We start from the raw sequence: 26,158 nt of genomic DNA on the forward strand, positions 1-26,158 counted from the left end.
ATCACTGGCAATCATCATGTTCGATAGCACCTCGATAAAGCCTCCAAGTCCATGCATTGTGTAGGCTACTGAGAGTTGTCCATCAACACGTTTTCAACAAAAAAAATCCTGCAAAACTCATTCCGACTCCAAACCTGCTGACTGCTTGTGGACACATGGTTTGCAAATTGGTGAGTAAGTGGGAACAGTCATGTAAGCTACATGCAGACTTAGTGCCCACAATAATATGGCCAAATTGTAGCCTAATTTATGCATGTTTTTTGGCTCCATGTGATTGGTTTCTTCAGCATAATGAAATCGAGAGACTCCAAAACCAACAATGAAATACTGTATTAGACCTTCACTTCAATCCAAGTTTGTCCCATTTTCCCCCGAAAGAGAGATCTTCATACTAAAAATAATTGTCAGGATGTCTTAGCTGTGAATTAGAGGTTTACAAAGCTGCCTTTTTCTTGCCAATATAGGAACAGCATTTTACAATAACATTGGTTTTACTGTGGTAACAAACTGTATGAGACATCATTGAATGGATGAATCCATCTGCAATTATTCTTTATTTTTAGAGGAGTGGCACTACAAAGGCACCGATGCATACACTATGCGTTTTGTGTCACTATCTTAGCTTCTGTGTCATTTTGGTTAGAAGGGGCTAGCTTGATGAATCGCCAATGACGTGACGACCAAAACAGATCTCCCTCCCTCCCCACCCTCCTCTAAGTGGAGGCACCACTGAGTCATTATTTACAGGTGTGGACTTTCTCCCAGAGTGCTGTAGTGTCGACACAGCCTGAGGCAGACATAGATCAGGCTACAGTAATCAGGCTATATATAGTGTGGCGCCAGAGGTTAGGTATTGGTTAGGTAGTGAATCAGGCTTCCGGCCAATACAGCAAGAGAAAGTCCATCTTAGCCTTTCACGGCTGCAGAGTCTGCAGGTTTTCTCTCCCTCTTGGTACTTCATTGATACATTACTGATTTGCCACTGATAGGTTAGAGAAGCCAATCTGCTGGTGTTGGGGATACGTGACGACGTAGTGTGATTTTAACGCTCTGTGACTTTGATAGAGAGGTCCTCCAGAGGTCTTCTAGGGCCCATTCACACGTGAGACATGAACTAACATCTATTTTCATTGACCTCACAAATCTAATTGGATGCAGTACATAAAATGGTATGAGGTGAATATAAGCTTTTTGGATGACAAAGGAAACTTGACAAAGAAGTTTGAGACCCGGTCAGGGTCAGGATAAAAAAAAAAAAAGTTTTCTGTGTTATCTGTTGCAGCAGCATGCGTCCAATGATATGACACTGTCATGTGACATTCGTCTTATAGTTTCTGTCCTGTGTGTGTGTTTGTGTAGTGTGGATATATTTATGTACTGCTATCAAACATGATCATCTTCCACTATAACTTCTTCACTGTACACATGGCTGGCTTTATAGATGGGAAAGAAACAATTGGCTTCTCGCTGTCTCTAGGGCATCTATGTGCACAAATCTGACTACCATGGCAACAGCCAACCTGACTGGAGGAGGCTATAGGATTCTGCATGCAGAGGAAGCTTAGCGGAGTTTGAGTTCAAGCAGGAGAGGAGAGATGTTGCCTCTACCGTCCCTGTGAGTTTTGGTCAGCAAGCTGTGGGAATCCTTTGACTCAGTCAAAAATGGCTGCCATTCCTCCATGACCCAGCAGCTGGAGTGAAGACAGTTCTCCTCCGTGGCCACAAGCGGTGCCCAGGATTGGAATTTGTGCACGCCCATAACTTTTGGAGTCCCGTATTCTTCATTTTCCTCAGAAGCTGTGAGAGAACGAACAATTACCACACCCTCTGGTTTTAATGTCCGTAAGCCAGACAGTTCACTGGTTCTCCTGTCCATGCCTTTCTGGAGAGTGGGTGCAAAATGAACATTGTGACCAACAGTTGGAGGGCAGGGGCAAACGACAGTTATCACAAGCAGACCATTACCTATTTCCCACAACGCATCACTGTGCATGGTCATCATTCCTCAGCATCTCTGTTGTTGATTTTTTTTTTTATATATACCTGGATCATCAGTTCTCATATCTGGGTCGTAAATGTTCATATGCAGGTCAATAGTGTTCATATCTAGTGTTCATATCAGTCTGTGGGTCTCTGTGTCTGTTCCACCAGGTCCCGTAGGAGTCTGTTTCCTCTCCGGTTCAGCTGTCAGCATGCAGGACAGCAGCCAGGCAGCCTCTCCAGGTCGTTCAGTCAGTCGCCTCGGCCAGAGGGCTTATTATTTACAAGGACACGGTGGTGACGATGGGTGATGATGCTGAAGGGGACAGATCGGTGAGTTTATCTACTTGTGTGTGCAGGTGTGTCTATAAACGTAGTTGTAGCTGATGAGGGGCTACTCGGCCAGGCAGTCACCCCAGAGGGAGTCATACAAAGGGGGTCATGACGGTGGAGGAGTGGCGCAGTCCCTGGATGGCAGCGTAGGGGCCCTGCTGGAAGTAGTGGTGATAGCGGGGCATGTGGAAGGAGGGGAAGGAGGGCCCGCTGCCCTGCATGGTGCCCGCCAGGGCTGAGTGCGTCAGGGGCATGCCCAGCCGGCTGTAGGGGGGCAGGGAGCCCTGCATGGGGTGGGGCAAGGGGTTGGCCATGGAGGTGCTGCTGGAACCCATGGCAGAGAGGGACTGGGGGTGCTGGAAGCCAGAGAAACCAGAGGTGGCAGTGACCCAGGAGCTCAGGGAGAGGTTGTCAGAGGCGGTGAACGCAGAACCTTAGAGAGAGATGGGGAAGCTCTGTTGGATACCTCTTACTATAATACTGTCATTGATGTTGCACTACATTGACTCAGCAGCATTCTATTGGTCCATTTATGTGAATGACGGTTGTTTGAATTATTTAGTAAAATAATGTGGTAGTAGTAACACTGAACAACCCTCATTTGGCTCATTAGCATGATGTGCATCTTGTGAAACGTGTGTGATGACATCATCAGTGTGTGACAAACTCTCTTACCCCTGTGTGCGGCATGGCCGTCATCCCCCAGTGTCTCCTCCTCACCTGCGTAGGTGCGTATTGGTGACCGTGCGTACGAGTGCTTGTGGATCAAACTCTCAACACTTTCCCTGCAGCAAAAACCAAAGAGAAAGGCCCAAAATATATCTCTATGTTCACTCTTAAACATATTGGTACATTCACATCAAAATATGGAAATATCCTTTTCTAATATAAAATGTACATTCAGTCCAATATATACTGTATCTGCATTCACACCAATACCCCAAAACAACTCACCAAGATATATCATGTCTTTGCAGTAACCTATAACCCAAATTATATCTTTTATAGTTACACTGGTGACAGACAATGCTGAATGTACAGTATGTAGACAATAGATACACAATATATCAGCACACACAATACAACTGCACACAGTCAACATATCTGTATACATTTGGTATGTAAAAATAACGAGCCCATAACATTTTAGTTATAAAGGCAAATGTACGGTCTATAAAATCCCAGTGCAACAAAATCACACATAATGTAGATAAAGATAGAAAAGCCCAGAATACACAACAACATTTTTCAATCGTTTTGATACCTCTTTGGAGCATAAAAGCAAAGATCCTTCTTTTCTAAGTATCAAAGTACATAATTAAAGCAGTGTGTGTGTCTTAGTCCTAGTGTGTGTACTCTAACAAAAAAGTGCATTAGTTCCTGCGAGTCTTGTCAGACAGCGTCTCAGTGACACAGAGAGGGACAGATATGGTGGTGGTGGAGGAGGATGGTCGGTTGGACAGGAGTGGTCTGCATCACAAGAGCCATGCGTCCACATTAGCTCCCCAATTAGGTTAGGAAAGTGCAATATCTGTCAGCAGCGCAGTACAAATGTGTGTGTTTTTATCAGCTCTGGCCTGTCCGGCACAGAGGCCACAGTAGGCCACGACGCAGGGGGCTGGTTTCAATCAGTCACAGCAGCCAATCAAATTACACTGTGTTTTAGTGCAGTGGCTGACTCCAGACTAATGTGATTTCTGCAGCTCCCTGAAGATCAATTGATCAGATCTAATTCACAGCCCTCAAAAAGAGACAGCCAGAAAGGGGAAGTTGGTTGTCCGGCTGTCTCTTGGCAGTCTTTGACTTTGCTTGTTTGGTTGGGAAAAGGCCTGAGATGGTCTGATTTATCAGCTGATTTTGGCAATAGTGCTGGAATTGGTCAATCAAAAAAAAAGTGTGTTTGTTTGGCTGTAGGTCATGAAATCCTTTGGAAGGACTCTGTGTGTGTGTGTGTGTGTGTGTGTGTGTGTGTGTGTGTGTGTGTGTGTGTGTGTGTGTGTGTGTGTGTCTGTGTGTGTGTGTGTGTGTGTGTGTGTGTGTGTGTGTGTGTGTGTGTGTGTGTGTGTGTGTGTGTGTGTGTGTGTGTGTGTGTGTGTGTGTGTGTGTTAGCCCAAAGTTTATAATAGGGTGGGTTGGCATTGCACCCTGGGAAGTCACTCAGATAACCACAAGATATTTATAGAAATAAACATTTCAGACAATTACTGGCATTGAAATAAAAACCAACACTCTCCAGTAACACAGTCCTTCATCTAGTTGCAAAACTAATTCAGTGTCCCCTCTCCTCCTTTTTCTCTCAATTTCTCTGTAACATACACACACATGTATGTAAAACTGTACCCCCCCCCCCCCCCACACACACACACACAAGCACACACACACACGAGCACACACATGCATATCCCCCCTCCACACACACACACTCCTAATGAGCAGAAATAAATAAACAACATGGCATGTGCACTTGCTAATGAGTACATAGCTCCATAGCTAGCTCCTAACATGACTACTCTCACCCCTCTCTCCCAGTTCCATTCCCTTGTTTATCTTATCCGCGCCGGACAGAAATAAACAAACAGGCAAGGACATAAAATTCCCTGTACCTCTCCATGTCCGTCAGTCGGGAGGAGTCTCGGAAGCCTTTCGCAAACGGGTTGCTGTCGATCTTCAGCTTGGTTATCTGGAAAGAAAGAGGCCCGCAAACAGATTAGATGCTATTTTCTCCTTTCTCTCTGTCTCAGACTCTTATCCCTCTCCCTTTCTGTCTGTCTGTCTCGCTCTCTCTATCTTTTTCCATGGGATAGCCAGACTAAACACACAAAGGGAGTAAGGGATAACCTGGGTGGCAAAACTGGCTTTAGACAGAGCTGAACACACTCCCTATGCATGTTGTCTGTAAACCAGCCACACAACCCCCTATATTCAACATATTGTCTCTACCCGTAAACACTATCCAGCAACAGAACACGTCCTCCCTGGTGACCCCTGGGTCATGTTCACTAGGCACCATACGGAAGAAAGGAGAAGGGAGTAACTGTAGTCAAATACGAAACGCTTGTTTTGGCTTTACGTTGTGTGCATTAATAAATAAGACCCTGGTACAGAACAGTTAAGTAGTGATTTACTGCTCACCAGCTGGTTCTGGTAGGCTGTGACCGCGGTAAAGACAGTCTCTGTGAAAACGAAGGTGCGGAACTCCTCTGACTTGAGGTTGAGAAGGGAGGCGGTGTGGTCCTTCTTCTTGATGATGTGGACCCGGGGCTGGTACTTATGCATGGAGTTTAGTATGATCTATAGAGACACAGAGAGGGCAAAACACTGGGTTAGATAGAGGAGAGAGAATGAGAGAAATGACAGGAAGTAGAAAGAGAGAGCATAGTGATAGAAGAGGCAAGGTGATAGAGTGAGAGAGGATGACTGGGGTGGCAGTAGAGAGGAGTGTGAAAAGATAAACATGTTAACACTATGGAGTCTGAGAAGTTGGTGAACGTGCAGTCACTGAAGAACAAACTGGATGAGCTCTGTTCAAGACTATCCTATCAACGGGACATTAGAAACTGTAATATCCTACGTTTCTCAGAGTCGTGGCTGAACAAGGACATGGATATACACCATGCTGGTCTTTTGATGCATCGTCAAGACTGGATGGCAGACTCATGTAAGACGAAGGGAGGAGGGGTGTGTCTCTTTGTTAACAACATCTGGTGCACATTCTCTAATGTTAAAGAAGTCTCAAGTTTTTGCTCTCCTGGGTTAGAATACCTCATGATAAGTTGCAGACCATACTTCTATCTATATTTTTCATAGCTGTCTATTTACCACCACAAATCCTGATGCTGGCACTAAGACAGCACTCAACAAGCTGCATAGAGTTATACTCGAATAAGAAATACACATTCAGAGGCAGAGTTTCTCGTGGCCGGTGATTTTACAGCAGGGAATCTGAAATCCGTTTTACATTTTTACCAGCACGTCACTTGTGGAACTAGAGGTGACAACTTTAGATCACCTTTATTCCACACACAGAAATGCTTACAGGGCCCTGCCTTTGGCAAATCAGACCATAACTATATCCTCCTGCTTCCTGCTTACAAGGCCCTCCCTTTGGCAAATCAGACCATAACTCTATCCTCCTGCTTCCTGCTTACAAGGCCCTCCCTTTGGCAAATCAGACCATAACTATATCCTCCTGCTTACAAACAAAAACACTATCAGGAAGTACCTGCCTGGAACTCTACCCACACACTTACACATACTTACACTAACATCCCAACACACACATACACGTACACACACTACATATGCCCACACACACATAATGTGTACTGTACACATGCATACTGACACCACACACACACAAACACAAACACCTCTGCTCTGCTGCTGCAGCTCAGTGTATTATCTATCCTGCTGGCTAGTCACTTTACCCTCACCTACAGTGCATTCGGAAAGTATTCAGAGCCCTTCACTTTTTCCACATTTTGTTACATTACAGCCTGATTCTAAAATTGATTAAAGTATTTTTTACCCTTATCAATCTACACACAATACCCCATAATGACAAAGCGAAGCAGAGCAGGTTTTTAGACATTTTATTAAATTAATAACAAATAAAAAACAGAAATACCTTATTTAAATACGTTTTCAGACCCTTTGCTATTAGATTCGAAATTGAGCTCAGGTGCATCCTGTTTCATCCTTGAGATGTTTCGACAGCTTGATTGGAGTCCACATGTGGTGAATTCAATTAAGAGGACATGATTTGGAAAGGCACACACACCTGTCTATATAAAGGTCCCACAGTTGACAGTGCATGTCAGAGCAAAAACCAAGCCATGAGGTCGAAGGAATTGTCCGTAGAGCTCCGAGACAGGATTGTGTCATGGCACAGATCTGGGGAAGGGTACCAATTTTTTTTGCTGCATTGAAGGTCCCCAAGAACACAGTGGCCTCCATCATTCTTAAATGGAAGAAGCTTGGAAACACCAAGACTCTTCCTAGAGCCTCACTCAACCAATCTGGCCTTTATTGTAGAGTGGCCAGACAGTAAAACACACATGACCTTCCGCTTGGAATTTGCCAAAAGCACCTAAAGAACTCTCAGACCATGAGAAACAAGATTGTCTGTTCTTATGAAACCAAGATTGAACTCTTTGGCCTGAATGCCAAGCGTCACGTCTGGAGGAAACCTGGCATCATCCCTACAGTGAAGCATCATGCTGTGGGGATGTTTTTCAGCGGCAGGGACTGCGAGACTAGTCAGGATTGAGGTAAAGATGAAGGGAGCAAAGAACAGAGATACAGTATCCTTGATGAAAACCTTCCCCAGAGCGCTTTGGACCTCAGACTGGGGGGCGAAGGTTCACCTTCCAACAGAACAACGATCCTAAGCACACAACCAAGACAACGCAAGAGTGGCTTCAGGACAAGTCTCTGAATGTCCTTGAGTGACCCAGCCAGAGCCCGGACTTGAACCCGATCAAACATCTCTGGTGTGACCTGAAAATAGCTGTGCAGCGACACTCCCTCTCCAACATGACAGAGCTTGAGAGGATCTGCAGAGAAGAATGGGAGAAACTCCCTAAATAGAGGAGTAATTGCGTCATACTCAGGAAGACCAGATGCTGTAATCGCTGCCAAAGGTGCTTCGATAAAGTACTGAGTAAATGGTCGGAATACTTATGTTAATGGGATATAAAAAATAAAAAAAGGTTTTATACATTTCCTAAAATTACTAAAAAACTATTTTTACTTTGTCTTAATGGGGTATTGTGTGTAGATTGATGAGGGGGAAAAATGATTTAATACATTTTAGAATAAAGCTGTACCGTTACAAAATGTAGAAAAAGTAAAGGGGTCTGAATACTTTCCCAATGCACTGTATATCTACATATCTACATCAATTACCTTGTACCCCTGCACATCACATAGGTACTGGTACTCCCTGTATATAGCCATGTTATTTTTCCTCATTATTGTTATTCATGTATTTACAGTATTCCTCATTCATGTATTTACAGTATTCTTCATTCATGTATTTTCTGTATTCCTCATTCACGTATTTATAGTATTCCTCATTCATGTATTTACAGTATTCCTCATTCATGTATTTACAGTATTCCTCATTCATGTATTTATAGTATTCCCCATTCATGTATTTATAGTATTCCTCATTCATGTATTTAAAGTATTCCTCATTCATGTATTTAAAGTATTCCTCATTCATGTATTTATAGTATTCCTCATTCATGTATTTATAGTATTCCTCATTCATGTATTTAAAGTATTCCTCATTCATGTATTTAAAGTATTCCTCATTCATGTATTTACAGTATTCCTCATTCATGTATTTACAGTATTCCTCATTCATGTATTTAAAGTATTCCTCATTCATGTATTTATAATATTCCTCATTCATGTATTTAAAGTATTCCTCATTCATGTATTTAAAGTATTCCTCATTCATGTATTTACAGTATTCCTCATTCATGTATTTAAAGTATTCCTCATTCATGTATTTATAATATTCCTCATTCATGTATTTAAAGTATTCCTCATTCATGTATTTAAAGTATTCCTCATTCATGTATTTAAAGTATTCCTCATTCATGTATTTATAATATTCCTCATTCATGTATTTAAAGTATTCCTCATTCATGTATTTACGGTATTTATATTTTAATTTTATATTTGTTATCTTTATTTTTTAACTTTGCATTGTTGGAAAAGGACCCATAAGTAAGCTTTTCACTGTTAGTCTACACCTGCTGTTTACAAAGCATGTGACAAGTGCAATTTGATTTGATGAAGAGCATTTCTCCTTTATCTGACTCCATAGCCTATACAGTGGCTCAGCAAGAATGATCTATTGTGTTACTGTGTGGCTGTGGGGAGTTAGTCTGTTATACTCTGGTTCAGACCACAATGGTTCAGATTTAGATTCATACAGTATACTGTATGTGAGACTGTACTGGGCAAATGAGATGTGGTGTGGTATGGTGTCCTAAGAACTAGGAGTTCCTGCCTGCCTTCATCAACATTCAGCTAAAATTCTCACAATTGACACATCTCAACTTGAACTTGTATAGGAAGCAATCAGCTTTATGGGTCTTTACTTGAGTCATGAAAATCAGAATCCCATGACATCATTCACATTGTTTAGCAAATATCTATCTAGTGTTGTCATCATATCGCATTGCTCTCGCCTATAGGCCTACTCTTTTTATCTATCGAATACCACGGACATGCCCTCGAAATGTAACGTGTTTGTAAATTCAAGGAGACGTTTTTCCGCACAATCTGTTGGTTTGGTATGGTGTAGGCTAATCAGTGTATGATGTTAGTCTAATAATTTTTATAATGTAAATTAATGGTGTTGCATGGGACACATATTCCATTATTGTTTTCGTTTCTGCACTATAGGCTTATAGTGCTTTAGTTTAGCACGTGTTTCTGCTTCTCGTTAAAATGTAGGCCGTATTAATTTCCCTTTCAGAAAAAAAGACGATTTGAATATCAAGAAAATATTCATTTAAATTATAAATTGCAACTGGATCTTAACAGGTGAAACAAAGCAACATGTGGATTTTGAATCCAACACGTCTCTGATTTACAGTTGACAACATTTCATTTCCCAATAGCATGTGAAAGAGATTTGGAAAAAATGATTTCCCATGGGAAAATTCCACGAGATTTTATGGAAAGTTTACAGAGCAATTCTTTCATAAATCACCCGCAAGTATGTTTATTTATTTAAACCGTTATAATCCCATCTAAACACAATTCCAGTACATATTTTAGAAATATCCCCCAAATTATCATTTTAATTTGTCAATATTGTTTACACTTTGAGATAATAATTATGAATCTAATATTCCACGGGGAAACTATCCACGAGTCCTTGATTGATATGATGAGGATAGCCTGCATGGGATTTTTCTCGGGTTAGGCTATACAGCCTTCTAATGATTTCATGTTTCAGTTCCTGTCAGAAATAACATGAATATGCATCAATGTTTCAATACCAATGACAAATCAATAACATACGTGTCCATGTTGGTCCAGTTCGTTGTTGGTGAGCTTTACTTTCTCGAAAGACACCATTTGTTTGAGCAGCTGTTCCCCAGTGAAAGGAGAGTCAGGGTGCACGTATAACCTGCAATATTAATACAATATGTATATTAAAATACATTTTATAATTGAAAAGGCCCATGCAAACACACAGAAAAACATATTATCATGCTATTCAAAATCAAAAGGACGGATTTGTTCCAATGCAGACCTTTTTGTCGGTCAAGTTAAAAAATACTTCCAAAATGTATTTATCTACGCCATATAGTGTATTTGCTATCCATATAACAATAATTAGCGTCATTGGCTACTACCACATACCATTTTGTGAATGATTTTGACATTAACGACTCGTGCATAAAAGCCTCGCTGTGATGAGAGACGAGACAAAAAAAAGTCACCCACCGTGCAGGCAGAGGAGGGTCCGCCTTGCCCGCCACGAGCCAGGACGACCTGTGGTAGGCGTAGCGGTAGCGTTTGTTGTCGACCGGAACAATGTCCATCAGCACGATGTATTTGGCGTCCGGGTCCACCCCGGAGAAGGACACACGGATGGTGGGGAACATTCTTCTGTTGGAGGGGAAGAGAGACGGTAAACACAACGACAACACAAACCCACGCCAACCATTTTCGCTGAGAGGTAAATATTTACTCAAACCTTTGCTCCAAGTAAAATATAAGATGATGAGAGTCATATTTCACTGAATTCCTTTGTCCATAAATATTATCAATAGCTCCCGTTTTGTATGAGGTTTATGTGTTTCCTTTATCTGTAGGCTATTTGATGAAACGTGTTTTTAGCGTGAGGCATATTCCCTATATATTTTTAATAGATATTCATGGGAGGGAGAATATTTCCCTACAATATGTTTTGAACAGCATTACGTTTTTCGAGGAAAGTATTTTTGCTTAAATGATGTTAATATTTATACACATTTGTAGTTGTAACTCGATGGCATAATTACCCTTAGGCTATAAACATTTCCACGCATGGCAGGTGCGCTACAATGATTTGTGGTGCAATTATCGCATAGTTTACATATGTAAAAAAAAAACAATAATAATAACTGCCGAAATTAGTCTTATTAAAGGCTACATATTTATTAAAAAATGTTATTCCTTGAGCCTGCAAAATACAAAACAGAACATCCAATTACCCAATGCTTGATATGACATGGATAATCAGATAGGCTTATAACAGGATTATAAAATGTAGCTTTAGTTTGCGTGTTAGGCTACATTAGGGTATAATTGTCGTTCACATTTTAAAAGTAAAGTAGGCCAATACGTGGTTCGATAATATAGTACACACACGCTTTAACATGGAACACTTTTTGTTTTTGCAGTGAGAAATTGAAGTTTACCTTCCGGATTTTGTGATGATCATCTCAGTGCCGAGATCATGGAATTTGTCCCAGAGTTCCTTGGTCTCTAAACTGCAGGAAATTTTGGCCATCTCCTCGCTGGGAACACTGGGGGTGGTGGGGATCAGCGGCTCTGTGCACACTGGAGGCGCGCTCCCGCTGAAATCTCCGTGCCCATCTAGAGAAGACAGCTCTCCCAAACCTTGGTTACAGGAGGACTTCTCCACGAATTGTTCTATGGATGAAAAAACACAATTTTCAAATGCTGGTTTCATTTGTTTATTTTTACTCCATATATATATATATATATATATATATAAAGCCTATTATACGTTTATAGCAATGTACTAACTCATAGCCATAGTTGTTTAAAAAATGTCATAAATGTGTTATTATTATTTAGCTTTAGAAAGTAGTAGAACGAATTATTGTATCAATTAACAACGAGCCTAGTAGCCTCTCTCTCTCTCTCTCTATATATATATATACACACATTCCAAAACAATGTTTTGTATTCAAATAAGTTAAAATAATTATCAATACACGTGAGGGGTATTTGACAAATGCAAGAATATACATTAAAATTAAGATTAATGGTTTTTCTATTTGATTTCCATCGAACGACATTAAATTAGCCTACTACAAATGTCAAAAGTGCAACTGAATCACAAAAACAACATATTTATTTTTGCTCACAATGATATAGTTCTGGCTAACAGCAATGTGGCTAACAACAATGTCCGGGTTATATTTCTTTGTCAGTAATTGCATACAGGTCTAGTCTACTAACCCATGTCTCCATGTATTCACTGAATGCTAATATTTATCTGACGAAAATGTTACATTTGACCTTTTTCTTGGATAAATTGAAAAGTAAACTTGATTAAATCAAATATTCAGCAACATGTTAGCAATTATCAGCAAGCAACACTACAGCCAACGCAGCATGACATTTCTGGATAGAGAAAATTCTGATATAATGTTGCTCTGTTTCATTAGTCCATACACTTTTTGTTGACACTGGATACAATAAACGCTTCATTCAGTGCCTATTCAGTTAACCATGGGCCTACTGAATACATATTTTTGTAGCCCTACATGTGTAAAATCCATCAATATTGTTTTATGCTCGTTCAATATTGCTTTATGTTCATATCTTTTATTATTTCTTATTGTTGTTGCATTGTCGAGATGGAACCTGCAAGTAAGCATTTCGTTGGACGATGTATATCCATGCGTATCGCGTACATACAACTAATAAAATCTGAAATTGAAACTTTTGCTGACAGTCTATGAACGGGGTTATGCACTGCCTGATTTTTTGACCAATATTTGGACCAAGGTTATAAAAATATAGTCATGTGAGACATCTTAAATTAAGGTTCTCAGTTATTTTCCCATAGGCCCATAGAACATTATGCCTTCAGAAATGGGGCTAGGCCTATAGACAATCCATAGCATAATCGTCAAGATTGATTTAAACAATCTAACAAACAATATAGCCAAGAAAAAAACTATCACGCTCGATTGTAGGCTATATTGAAAATGTGAATTCTATGTAAGGCACTGTGCGCGATCGGCTTACCAAGTGGCTTGATGGTGTTTTCATCCGTTTCCTTGTCCTTCGTTTTTCCACTTGACATGATAGCTGCTATCGAGAACGCGTTTGCCCTGGAGGAGAGCTGTGGCTTCGGGGAAGAGGTGTACTCCATGGTGAGAGTAGTACAAGTAAAACGTCCAAAAGCACAAACCGCTCGCGGAGTGAGCTCTGTGGTTTTATTGGCAGGCTGCACACAAAAACGCTGAAAAAATGGAAGCTACTTCGACTGTTTTTTGAACAAGGTATGCGCTTCGTCTATTACAGAACAAACTTAAAACACTCTCCGTTTTAGACTCGTTGAACACATTGTTAAAAACCGACTAATCGTTGTGCGTCTCCACTCCAGTGGCAAAGTCTTATCCGGACTGTTGAATCTTTGCACTGCTCTTAATTTTAGCCTACCCCACTCCCCTCTCCATCGCTATCGTGCGCAGCCAATCGCCTCCTCACTGTCGACGTCACATACTATCCTGCAAACTGAATCGAAGCCCAACAGCCTATTAAAAACACATTTTCTTCCGATTCCGACCATTAGCCCAAATCTAGAGGGAACCTAACCGCGACCCTACACTTCACACATCAAGAGATAGGCTGGACGCACTTTTTTTGTTGTTGCTTGATTCGATCAGTTAATGTAGCCCATTGCGTGATAAGATGATATGTACACCCATCTCTAATTGAGAAAAAAATGCCGCATTTGCATAATCGTCAATATGTAGGACTAAATTATAACTTTCGTCATATTTTAGCTTTTACCTTAAAACAATGTATTATGTTTTATTTCTGAGGTGCATCAGCAATCGTTTTCAATTTGTTCGCCCCATCAAATTCCCATAATGATCATTCATTTAATACATTTAAAAGCATGGAAGATGTCCTGTGTTCACTGGTCATTTCAACTAATGTTATACCTACCCATTGATTCTTGAACAATATAGGCCACACTTTCTCACATAATCCATAATAATATATACTGATTTGTATATGCTGTGTTTTTTGTTGTTGTAATTTGTGTCCGATACATTTAACGAAACCTTTCATCAGAATATGTTTATAATATGTTGACACAGTTCTTCAAATCCATAGCGCCAGAATGTGAGAGTTCATAGGCCTATACCTTTAAAAAGACTTTGGCTGGATAATTAACATCATCTCAAATAAATTCACATTTCAACTGGGAGGGTATTTAAATCTGCTCAAACAATCTATTCTGCAACACATTTAATAATTTACTCAAACGGATTTATAATAATAGCTAGGATACAAACCAATAATGTTTTCTTCCAAATAGAGAGGGGAAGAGATACAGAATCTCGAGACACATGATAGGCTATTTGACCCTGCAAGTGTTCAATGTTCGTGAGAATAGGCCTCCTCAGACGGACCACTAATGTGCAGTATTATAGAGTGCAGGGGCAGCACAGGCTTAATCTGTGCTATGACACACACCAGTGCGTCCCTAATCTGGCACCTCTCCCTTTACTCTCTCATGCCTTCAGCTTTATGCACGTGGACTTGCATCTACATTTGTTTATTTTTCGATGTTGTTTTCTTCCGATTGGACATTTTCTGGTATTTTTCTTCTTTTCCTTCTCCTTCTCCTTCTCATTCTTCTCCTTTTCCTTCTTTTTCTTCTTCTTCTTCTTCTTCTTCTACTTCTTCTTCTTCTTCTTCTACTTCTACTTCTTCTTCTTCTTCTTCTTCTTCTTCTTCTACTTCTTCTTCTTCTTCTTCTTCTTCTACTTCTTCTTCTTCTTCTTCTTCTTCTTATTATTATTATTATTATTAGAACGTTTGTTTAAAGGGAAAAGGGGCACTTGCACAGGTGATCGAATAGTTAAAAAGCCAGCAATGCCCTCGCCTATATTCGACCCACTATAGCTGGGTATAACAATCTGTCACATTTTCCCAAATAATGTAGCCTAAAAATGTGTATAGTATGCCTACACTTAGAAAAAAAGGTTCTCGATATAACCAAAAAGGGTTCTATGCTTGCTTCGTATATGGTACCCTTAAGGTTCTATTTAAAACCGAAATTGGTTCCATATAGAACCCTCAGTGAAGAAGAACCCCTGGGGTTCCGATCAAATAACCCTACAAAATAAGTCCATATATGAAGCAAACAATAGAACCCTTTTTGCTTTTATCCAGAACCTTTTTTCTAATAGTGCAGGCTTGGCTTAAGCTTTAAACCTACATTTAACATTGTGCTGAAGCCAAAAACATGTTTTTCTTAAGATAGGCCGGCTAGAACAAAAACATGGAACGCTTCCTCGCCTGCATCCCCTTCTCTGCCCCCCTCCCTGTCGTTGTTGAGATCCTATTTTCGCATATCCATTCTCCCACTTGTCGCACTCACTGACGCATGTCGACTGCGCGCCTATAAATACAGCCTATATTTCAAAAGCGCTGACTCCGGTGTTTTCCGGGGTGGAGGGATCACCTCTCATCCTCAATGTCACTCACTCTCCCGGAGAGCTGGGCCGGCGTTTACATGAACACTGAGGTAGGAGATCCACAGGGCACTAAACCCATTAAGGCGTCTCCCGAATGCAAATCCGATGCTGCAGATATTTAATAAGGGACCTGTGCTGGCAAATTTGATTACCTTGCAATTGCCAGTGGACAATGTGCTAAAAGCTTTCCCACTTAGCGTAACTCCTTACCGAATATTATTCACACTTTGGGGCCGGTGGACCGGTGGCTGGAGGCGACTCTTAAAGACACAGCAAACCTGAGAGCATATTCAAAAGCTGGTGGTCATTGGTTATTATGGTCTTATAGGCTACCAGAAGAAACCAAGATGGACCTGTTGGACCTTTCTCCCATTTTGTAGGTTAGTTTATATGACCCCCATAAGAATTGGAATATCAACACAATCGATGTGTTTGATTGATGATTGTAGAAGTATGTACTGTATAGACTATGCATTCGTCCTTTCGATGTTTTGAATGGAAGAGGAATACAAACATAAGTAATATAACGTGTCAAATTCCCCAACAATCTATGGAGGTCCGAAGGTGCGCACTTTCCCTCCCGTCCGTACGTCAGCTGTGATCCTCCTGCATGGTGGAAACATCAGCTGTGATCCTCCTGCACCTGGAAACATCAGCTGTGATCCTCCTGCACCGTGGAAACATCAGCTGTGATCCTCCTGTACGGTGGAAACATCCGATGTGATCCTCCTGCACCTGGAAACATCAGCTGTGATCCTCCTGCACCGTGGAAACATCAGCTGTGATCCTCCTGTACGGTGGAAACATCCGCTGTGATCCTCCTGTACGGTGGAAACATCCGCTGTGATCCTCCTGCGCAGTGGAAAGGGACATCCATTCGTAATTCAACGTTTACATATTTATAATTTGCCATGATTGAGTAATATTTTATGCACGTAAAGTTGTCTACCCAGAATTGTGCATCAGTGATCACGAGGGAAGCATCTAACGGCATTTGTGAGGTACCTTTTCCTCATACTGTTTATATAATCAATATGATCAATATTTTCATCTAGCTCATTATTATTTGAGAATGAGTGTTTATCGCTCAACTAAGAAACAGAAACACTTGTGCCACATTGTGTTAATGACGTTGACATTTCTCTCGCGGCTTCCACAGAGGGCTTCCACAGAGGGCTTCCATATCCGTGCCACTGGGTTTCTTGCATGCAACAACAACCCACTGGGAAAAACTGGTTGAATCAATGTCGTTTCCACGTCATTTCAACAACAAAAAATATATGGGATGAAGTTGAATCAACATGGAAAACTGATTGGATTTGAAAAAAAGTAGACAATGTAAGGGATTATTATTATTATTTTAAACAAATTGTTTACCTAATCCAATGACATGTTTTGTTGATTTCCTGTTTGAATTCAGATTAGTTGAAATTCCAACCAAAAGTAAATCAAATGTAGACATTGAACTGACATTTGTGCACAGTGGTAAGGAACCAACTGGGTCGTTCCAGATAGCAATATACCAATGGGTGATATCTACAGATACAACCCTGGCACTTAAGGGATATGACAATTACAAGATTTCAACAATTATTTCGGTGGAGAGCTGGGGGCACATGTAAGGGTCAGTGGCCACGGAATCATAGCATATCCCGGAGGAGTGGAATTGAGGAAAATAATCGCCGGTTGATTGAATTGAATCCCTCGATGTGTTAGAGCCACAGTAATGAAATGGGTTGTTGTGGCCAACACCCGACCGGACCCGTTCACCGCGCCCACGATTTTTACCAGATTACAGACCATTGCAACAGGGCGAATATTTGCCTACAAATGGAATAAATTTAAACAGTAGTTTTTTTTTATCCACGCGCTTGCAAGTCCATGCAAATCCCTTTTATCACACACCAGGCCTTCAAATACATCACTACCCAATATTCACCTACAGAGCTTGTAGGGTAAAAATGAACGCTTATTTATGAATACATTTGAAATAACGTCACAAATAAGGACACAAAGGTAGCCTAATATTTAGCCAGACTGTATTTATTATGGCCTATGTTCTCATAATGTCAATAACGTGAAAATAACAGCCCAATTATTTTGTGTGTGTTCAGCTTACTCAACTAAATCATAATGTGATTTAGTTGAGTTATTATTGGAATATCTGATGAATTAATGAATTAGCATTTTCATAACACTTTTCCAAATAAGTTTGATCGCTCTCTGTGCAAGAGACTGGTGTTAAAACAGAAACATTTATCCATCCTTAAACCAGAACAGAAACATGTTCGAAATAGTGTCCTAAGACATATCTTGCATCCCAGCAAATCATTTATTTTCATTTGTGCATTTATCATGAAACATTTTGAGCCTATCACAAATCGTAAACTGTTTTACAAAATAAGTGACCAAAAGAATGAAACATAAAAAATGAGTGTCTTTAACCCAATGCTTGCACAGTGATTTGCAGTCTATCTGAGGAATCAATGGTCTCCTTAACAACTGTTTAAGTCCCATGTCAAGAACAGAATAGATGTAATGTCCTCCGTGAATGAAATAAATATCATTTTCCCTGACTGCAGCGAGACGACTTTGGTTAGCCTCTCCCTCTTGTTTCAGCAGAAAGCTCCCTCCCTCCCTCCCTCCCTCCCTCCCTCCCTCCCTCCCTCCCTCCCTCCCTCCCTCCCTCCCTCCCTCCCTCCCTCCCTCCCTCCCTCCCTCCCTCCCTCCCTCCAGGGTTGAGACTGAGGCATGCAGTGGCAGAGCGGTTGCCTCCGTTCATATGACTAATTAGAGAAGCTTCACGCTGCGCTGTTCCGTTTGATGCTGATCCCTGGTGCTAATTGCCACGTCCGTCCCAGGGCATGGCAGGGTTAAGTTCAAATGCAGGGCCTTCTCAAACCCCCTCTCCTGAGTCTTCTCCCCATTTTACCCCCCCCCCCCCCCCCCCCCCCACATAGACTCCTACACCCCCCCTGCTCTTCCCACTTCTAACCCCAGCCATTCCCTGACTCTTTGGGATAACAGGATGGAAGGGTGGATGAAGGGTGTGTCCGGGGAGGGCGTGATGGGGAATTAGAATATAACTGATCAAAAGTTTGATGAGGGGACAAGGTTTCCAAGAGAAGTGTGTCTGCGTAAGGGGGCGGGGTGGGAGAGGGCAAGGGGAGCAGTTGCCATTCAAGTAGAGTGAAGGAGGGGTGAGTTGATGAAAGGAAGCATGGCCTTGAGTGTGACTTTGATTCCTGCTCATCCTGCATGGCTAGGTGGATGGGTCAGTCTGGAGCGTAGTCACTGTGGACTGGGGCCACAAGAAGCAATGATGGTTGACCGTGATGCAGACAAATGGTGGCCAAGGACAAAGCATGGAGAGGTCTCAATATAATTCCTAATCTCTCAGACTTCAGAGCAGATTTATCCACATGTTCCTATAGGTGTCGCTCATGGTCACAATCAGCTTGGGAGTTTCTGGTGTTGGACACAGGGAAGTGGCTTCATCTCGCTACTGTCAGGACAGTCAAGCTATAGACTGCGTGGTAAGCTTCAAAGCTGTCCTTCTCACTCCTCACTCCTCCCTTTTCTCAGTCTGAGTCTGAATAATTACTCCCTCTTTCTCTTTTCATTCTCTTCCTCATCCGTTCTCTTACTCTCTCTTTCTTCCTTTCTTGCTTCATTTTTCTCTCTTTCGCAATTTCTCTCTCCATCTCCCTCCTTCTCTTGACTACCACTATGCTAAAGGACAACTCGTCCTCTCTCCCCCTCCCCTCTCTCAGCCTTCCCCTCTGTCTGTACATGACTATCGGACAGTCTCCTGATCAAACAAGTGTAGCATCTTGAAATGGGAATGTTTGACTCTGCCATTCCCATGAATAATAAAGGAGCTTGATGTTAAAGAGGTGGATTAATGTGCTCCTACAGGGACTTGTGTGTGAGAGAGGGTGTGTGTTTTGAAGGAGGCTTGTGACAGACGTCCAGGAGGGACAAGGGCACTAGCGCTGCTACACCCTAATCCTTTTTGCAGCCTCACACACACCCAGGGTTTTTTGCAGTAGGGTCATGGTGCTAAAAGCTGACAGTGGGGATGGTGTTTGCTTAGCCTGGAACACTAGCCTCTTGTGGATTGGCTGCAGTTTACATCTCTTTAAGGAGAGCTTTAATTGTGTTTTGGTCCTTGGAGCTGGATCGCCCTCCACTCCCCCCGGGGCCGGCCTGCGAGGAGACACATCTCTAAATATGGCCGAGGTGGGATGATTCCGGAACGCATGTTAGACTGTGGTGTTCACCTCTGTGTCCTTCCATTGGTTTGACCTCTGCTTCAGAACTCACCACTTCACCTCCACAGATTTTCACTTTGACAAGGAGAGAAGTCTCTGCCTGGGAGAACTGCTGCTGGGCCTGCTCAATGACGAAGCTCATTCAAACACAAACTACAAACTTAAAGAGTTCTGGTCAAGGTCTGGTGTTGTGGCTTGGCTAGTGTTTAGAGTGAAATTGTATGAGAGTAGAAAAGTGTATCAACTTTTATATCTCAGTTCTTGAGCCTTTTTGTCTTTGTCAATGCAGCGAAATGGAATACAAGCACATATTTGGCAGAATGTATTACAGACAATTCGTACAATTTTCCAAACATTTCAAGCAGACAACTTACCGGTTTCCAGAATAGTCTTTGAATATCATAGGAATGTTCTATAAAAAAAATTGAACAACAAGATAACTACGCAAAATAAGCTTCTGACACTTTATCATAACATTTTACAGTCAACTAACAATTAAAGACTAAACAAGTGAGATATATTCCCTTTTACGTACATACGTGGTGCATGTTTGTGTGTGTAAAAGTAAGACACGATACACAGGGGGGTGTAGGTTCCATCAGATGCCGAGGGCTTGAGGTGTGTGTGTGACTGCGTGTGTGTAGGGGTTGTGGTGGGAGTTGAGTGTGTGGAAGTGCAGGCGAGCGGGGAGCCAGGGTGCTAACAGCCGGCCCAGCGAGAGGAGGCAAAGGCGCTGCATGTGCAAAGAGCCCCTATTAGCAGTGCTGACTTTAACCTTTATTCACTTAAAGCCCCCCTCCCTCCCTTACACTCGACCTCCCTTCCCCCGCCACACACCCTCCCCTCCCTTGGGCCTCTCTCCTCTCTCACCCCCAGGCTCTCTCAGCACAAGCCCTGGCTGTGTGTCCAGTGTGTGAAGGAACCGTGTCAGCGTAAAGCCCTGAATGACGAACAGAGCAGTCCAACGCTAGCCTGTTTACCTGGCTCTCCCAGCCACAGGTACAGAGTGAACATACACAGTCACAGAAGGCACTCTCTGTGTGTTATTAGAAGTGACTATTTTTGCTGTAATATCATTACCCAGACTCAGCATAAACAGATCTGGAGAATATTTCAGCACATTTGACTTTCTTAAGAAATTTTTAAAAAACCTTGAAATTCAGATATTTGCTTCGTCCCCAAAAATGTCTGGTTTCACTGGATTACAAGGAAATGGCAACCATTAGTGTTATTGGTATTGGCATTAATCATATACAGTATATTCACTCAACCATGCATGCATGCACGCACGCACGCGCACACACACATACACACGCACGCACACACACACACACACACACACATACACACACACACACACACACACACACACACACACACACACACACACACACACACATACACACACACACACACACACACACACACACACACACACACACACATACACACACACATACACATACACATACACATACACACACATTTAGTTGGTGAGAAGAAGAAAATAGATCTATAAGCCCTGATCGCTCTCCTGGTTTTAGTCTCAAGGACAAATGATCCTCTGGCCAGTGGATTGTATGACTGCTGGTAAAAGTGGGATTAGTAATACTGCTAAAATAACAGTGAGGAAACTGGAACTGAGCCAAATGGCCACAAGAAAAGAGCTATTGTTGCCCTCATGTTGTTATTGCAAGGTCTTAGCTGCAACTGGTTACACCTTAAGTTTGTGAACACACACACACAAACACACCCACACACCCGCACACACACACACACACATATTTCAAAATCCCTGTTGCTATTTTTGCGCAATTCACTTTCACTGTTAGACTGTGAGACCTTAATCTAGGCACAGAATGAGTTCTGCATTTGCTTCCCCATTATGAACCTGTGGACCCTTGGGATAGTGTGTCACACACTTAGCTCAGTCATCATGTATCCTGTTGTGTTCCCATCAATAATATTGATTCTCTGTGTTTAATCCGCATGTTTAACTACTGCAGGTACATCATTGTAGAGGTGTTATGGGACATTGTGTGTGTCTGCGCGTACGCACACCGAGTGTGTGACTGTGACAGGAATGTTGGAGCACGAAGATGTGTGAAATGCATAAAGCCTTCTTTCTCTCAAGTCCACATGCAGCTGAGGCAATGCTGTGGTCAGGAAATGACCCCTCGTTTCCATATTTACCCCCATTAAATGGCTGCTGCAGGTTAGGGTTAAAATGGGGGATTAAACCCCTCCCTCTCTCTCTGCCCATGACCCCAGCTGAACTGTAAAGGGTGCTCTATTAGTGATTAGTGAATATTGGGAGGAGGTGGTAGTGGGATAACCCTGCGTGTTCACTGCCGGAGGTTGAAGGTGTCGAAATACGGAGAGGAAGTTGTTTTCTATGGAGGAAGTGTGGTATGAGGTAAAATGAGAGATGGTGGTCGGCGCAATGTTCTAAAGCTACACCAAAGTCAACCTTATGCAGTCATTTTATTGACACATATGATTGACATATTTGTATAAAGGCAATTTACCATGGCATTGTCATGACAACAATAATGGTAAAACCAAATGGCTGGACCTGTAGTTATAAAATGAGAGAGTGAACGGAGGCAAAGGGGAAGTGTGTGTGAGTGAAGGAGTGAGAGGAGAGGGGGGGGGGGTAGACGTAGGCTTCCTCGTGCCTCCAGCCGAGCAGAAAATCTCTGCAAATTAGTTACCGCGACGACGGCCGTCGGGAGCTTTCATCCAGTGTGGCAGGAGGCCGGCATGGGATCGGCACAGTGCCTCCCCCACACCCCCCCTTCCTCCGATTACCATTTGGCAAGAGGAGGGGAGAGGAGGACCGGGCTGCTTGTTGCAGGCGGCTCCCCTGGCGACCCTAGTGCCGGTCGTTTAGCTGTTAAACGCTTCTGGAGCATTAGCACTCTGCCAGAGGTGCCAAATAAGCACCCAACGGGGACACTCCCACTTCTAACATTCACAAGGCTCCAGAGGGACACTCCCACTGCTAAGATCTATCTACGGACAGGACACACTCACATTGCCAAAACTGTCCAGTCTTTTAAGGGATACATACATGCGCGCATGCACACACAACTGAGATCTATCAAACACCAGATACACACAGATAATATCCATTAAACACCTGACAGACACACATAAGATATGATCAAGTTGTGAGCCAATATTCTATCATCTGCTAAATGTCTGCGAATAAAAATCAATGGGATGTACTAGCAGTGGTGTGTATTCATGGATGCCAATGGAAGCCAGGCTTCCCCAAAAAATTGACAAAAAAAAAAGAAAAAGACAAAATGATTTATCTTTCGTCTCTCTGGGTTTCAGAATTGTTCTTACCTTCTGCCCCTAGTGAATTGATCTCACCGGAGAAAGCATCCGAGCGAGTGAAACAGCGCCTCTTTGTTTCTATATGTGTGGGACATCTATCTGATGCTGTCTGGTCAAAAAGAGTTTGACCGTGTTGCCGCCCGTAGCATTGAATGCAAGGGAAGCCAATGAGCATTTGGTCTCCTTTGATAAAAAAAGTACAAAATAATAGCCAATCAGCGTTGAGCTTAACTGAGTGAGCTCAACGGTGGATGGTCCTGGAGCACCCCAAAAAAGTGTCAAGGGAAGCCAATTTGGATTTGGCTTCACTCCAATCACATCACATCTAGAGCCAAACGTCATTGACAGAAACAACTTGAATTGTTGTTTCTTTTTGTTGTTGTCTTCCGGTTGCTAGCTAGCTAAAATGGCCCTTTCCAAAATTGGCCATGATGGAGATAGGGATTGGAACTTGTGGTTTTACTTAATTCTCCATACTTGCCAATGATTATAACGTAGATTCTGGTCAAACCTTCAATTCATACATTGTGCCCCTGGCCCGAGAGGATGGAAGTTCAATATGTAGCTATAGAATGCTAATGTTGTCCCTCCCGTGGGACGGCTGAGCTAATGAAGGCTAATGCGATTAGCATGAGGTTGTAAGTAACAAGAACATTTTACATTTTCCAGGACATAGACATATCTGATATTGGCAGAAAGCTTAAATTCTTGTTCATCTAACTGCACTGTCCAATTTACAGTAGCCGTTACAGTAACATAATACCATGCTATTGTTTGAGGAGAGTGCACAGTTATGAACTTGAAAGTTATTAATAAACCAATCAGGAACATTAGGGCAGTCTTGCGACAATTTTTTTAAACAGAAAGGCAATGGTTCATTGGATCAGTCTGGAACTTTGCACATACACTGCTGCCATCTAGTGCCCAACATCTAAATTGCGTCTGGGCTGGAATAATACATTATGGCCTTTCTATTGCATTTCAAAGATGATGGTGCAAAATAATACAAAAAAATGTTTTTTCTTTGCATTAACTTTTACCAGATCTAATGTGTTACATTCTCCTACATTAATTTCACATTTCCCCAAACTTCAAAGTGTATCCTTTCAAATGGTATGAATAATATGCATATCCCTGCTTCAGGCCCTGAGCTACAGGCAGTTAGATTTGGGTATGTCATTTTAGGCAAAAATTGAAAAAAAGGGGCAGAACCTTAAGAGGTTTCCAGCTGGCTCATCATTGCCCATGAAAGCAAGTTAGGCTAGCGAGCAAGCATTGTAGCCAGGTAGCTTAGGACAACAAAACATATAAGCGTGTACTGCATGACAGGGTCATAGACCGTTTCCTTAACATGGAAAAGAGGAGGAAGGCATTGGCGTTTCTCTACAAGTAGGGTGAGTCAACATGTTTTTTCTACCTGCATGAACAGATCCACACACACACACATAAGGAGGTTAGTCAGAGGTTTTTCCCCTGACAAATCAATTGTACATTTCGGTGTTCCTCAAGGTTCCATTTTAGGACCACTTGTTTTCACTATATATTCTACCTCTTGGAGATGTAATTTGGAAACACAATGTCAACTTTCACTGCTATGCGGATGACACACAGCTGTACATTTCGATGAAGCATAGTGAATCCCCAAAATTGCCTACTCTAGAAGCCTGTGCTTCAGACATAAGGAAGTCGATGGCAGCAAATGTTTTACTTTTAAACTCAAACAAAACAGAGATACTCGTTATAGGTCTGAAGAAACAGAGACTGCTGTTTGATATGACAATAAATCTTGATAGTTCGTTGTACAGTCGTCTCAAATAAAACTGTGAAGGACCTCGGTGTTATTTTGGACCCTGATCTCTCTTTTGACGAACATATTAAGAAAATTTCAAGGGCAGCTTTTTTTCCATCTTCGTAACATTGCAACAATTGGAAACTTTTTGTCCAAAAATGATGCAGAACAGCTAATCCATGCTTTGGTCACTTCTAGATTAGACTACTGCAATGCTCTTGTCACGATCAGGGTGGAAATGACCAGACCAAGGTGCAGCAACGACCGTGAAGCTTACTATGGCTATACAGGCCACTAACAAAGACAACTACCCACAACTAAGGTGGCAAACCAGGCTACCTAAGTGTGATTCCCAATCAGAGACAACGATAGACGGCTGCCTCTGATTGGGAACCACACTCGGCCAAACACACAGAAATACAAAACATAGAACGTCCACCCCACATCACACCCTGACCTAACCAAATAGAGAAATAAAACGTCTCTCTAAGGTCAGGGCGTGACAGCTCTACTCTCCGTCTACCTGGCTAAAGCACTAAATTAACTTCAGTTAAAGCTAAATATGGCTGCTAGAATCTTGACTAGAACCCCAAAATGTGATCATATTACTCCAGTGTTAGCATCTCTGCACTGGCTTCCTGTTAAGGCTAGGGCTGATTTCAAGGTTTTACTGCTAACCTACAAAGTATTACATGGACTTGCTCCTACCTATATCTCCAATTCGGCCCTGCCGTACATACCTACACGTACGCTACGGTCACAAGATGCAGGCCTCGTTATTGTCCTTAGAATTTCTAAGCAAACAACTGGATTCAGGGCTTTCTCCTATAGAGCTCCATTTGTATGGATGGGTCTGCCTATCCATGTCAGAGACGCAGACTCTGTCTCAACCTTTAAGTCTTTACTGAAGACTCATCTCTTCAGTAGGTCCTATGATTGAGTGTAGG

The 26,158-nt window shown here is 42.1% G+C and overlaps 1 protein-coding gene across 3 annotated transcripts; it reads right to left on the reverse strand.

Moving 5' to 3' along the window:
• Positions 1 to 446: 446 nt before the first annotated feature.
• On the reverse strand, positions 447 to 13,719 carry LOC110514322 (T-box transcription factor TBX20). Of its 3 annotated transcripts, XM_021593777.2 has the most exons (9): positions 13,333 to 13,719; positions 11,748 to 11,982; positions 10,789 to 10,953; positions 10,360 to 10,468; positions 5,446 to 5,604; positions 4,917 to 4,993; positions 3,268 to 3,294; positions 2,989 to 3,098; positions 447 to 2,746 (listed from the first exon to the last, which is right to left on the reverse strand). In XM_021593777.2, exons 1-9 carry the CDS (start codon positions 13,457 to 13,459, stop codon positions 2,406 to 2,408), a joined length of 1,350 nt encoding a protein of 449 aa, XP_021449452.1. In that variant the 5' UTR covers positions 13,460 to 13,719; the 3' UTR covers positions 447 to 2,405. The 3 variants fall into 3 exon arrangements, with proteins under 3 accessions (XP_021449452.1, XP_036828313.1, XP_036828311.1); XM_036972418.1 differs by lacking the exon at positions 3,268 to 3,294; XM_036972416.1 differs by lacking the exon at positions 3,268 to 3,294 and having other exon boundaries at positions 2,989 to 3,101.
• Positions 13,720 to 26,158: the final 12,439 nt, after the last annotated feature.

This window comes from Oncorhynchus mykiss, chromosome 3, assembly GCF_013265735.2.
Source record: "Oncorhynchus mykiss isolate Arlee chromosome 3, USDA_OmykA_1.1, whole genome shotgun sequence".
In the NCBI taxonomy this organism is placed as follows: Eukaryota; Metazoa; Chordata; class Actinopteri; order Salmoniformes; family Salmonidae; genus Oncorhynchus; species Oncorhynchus mykiss.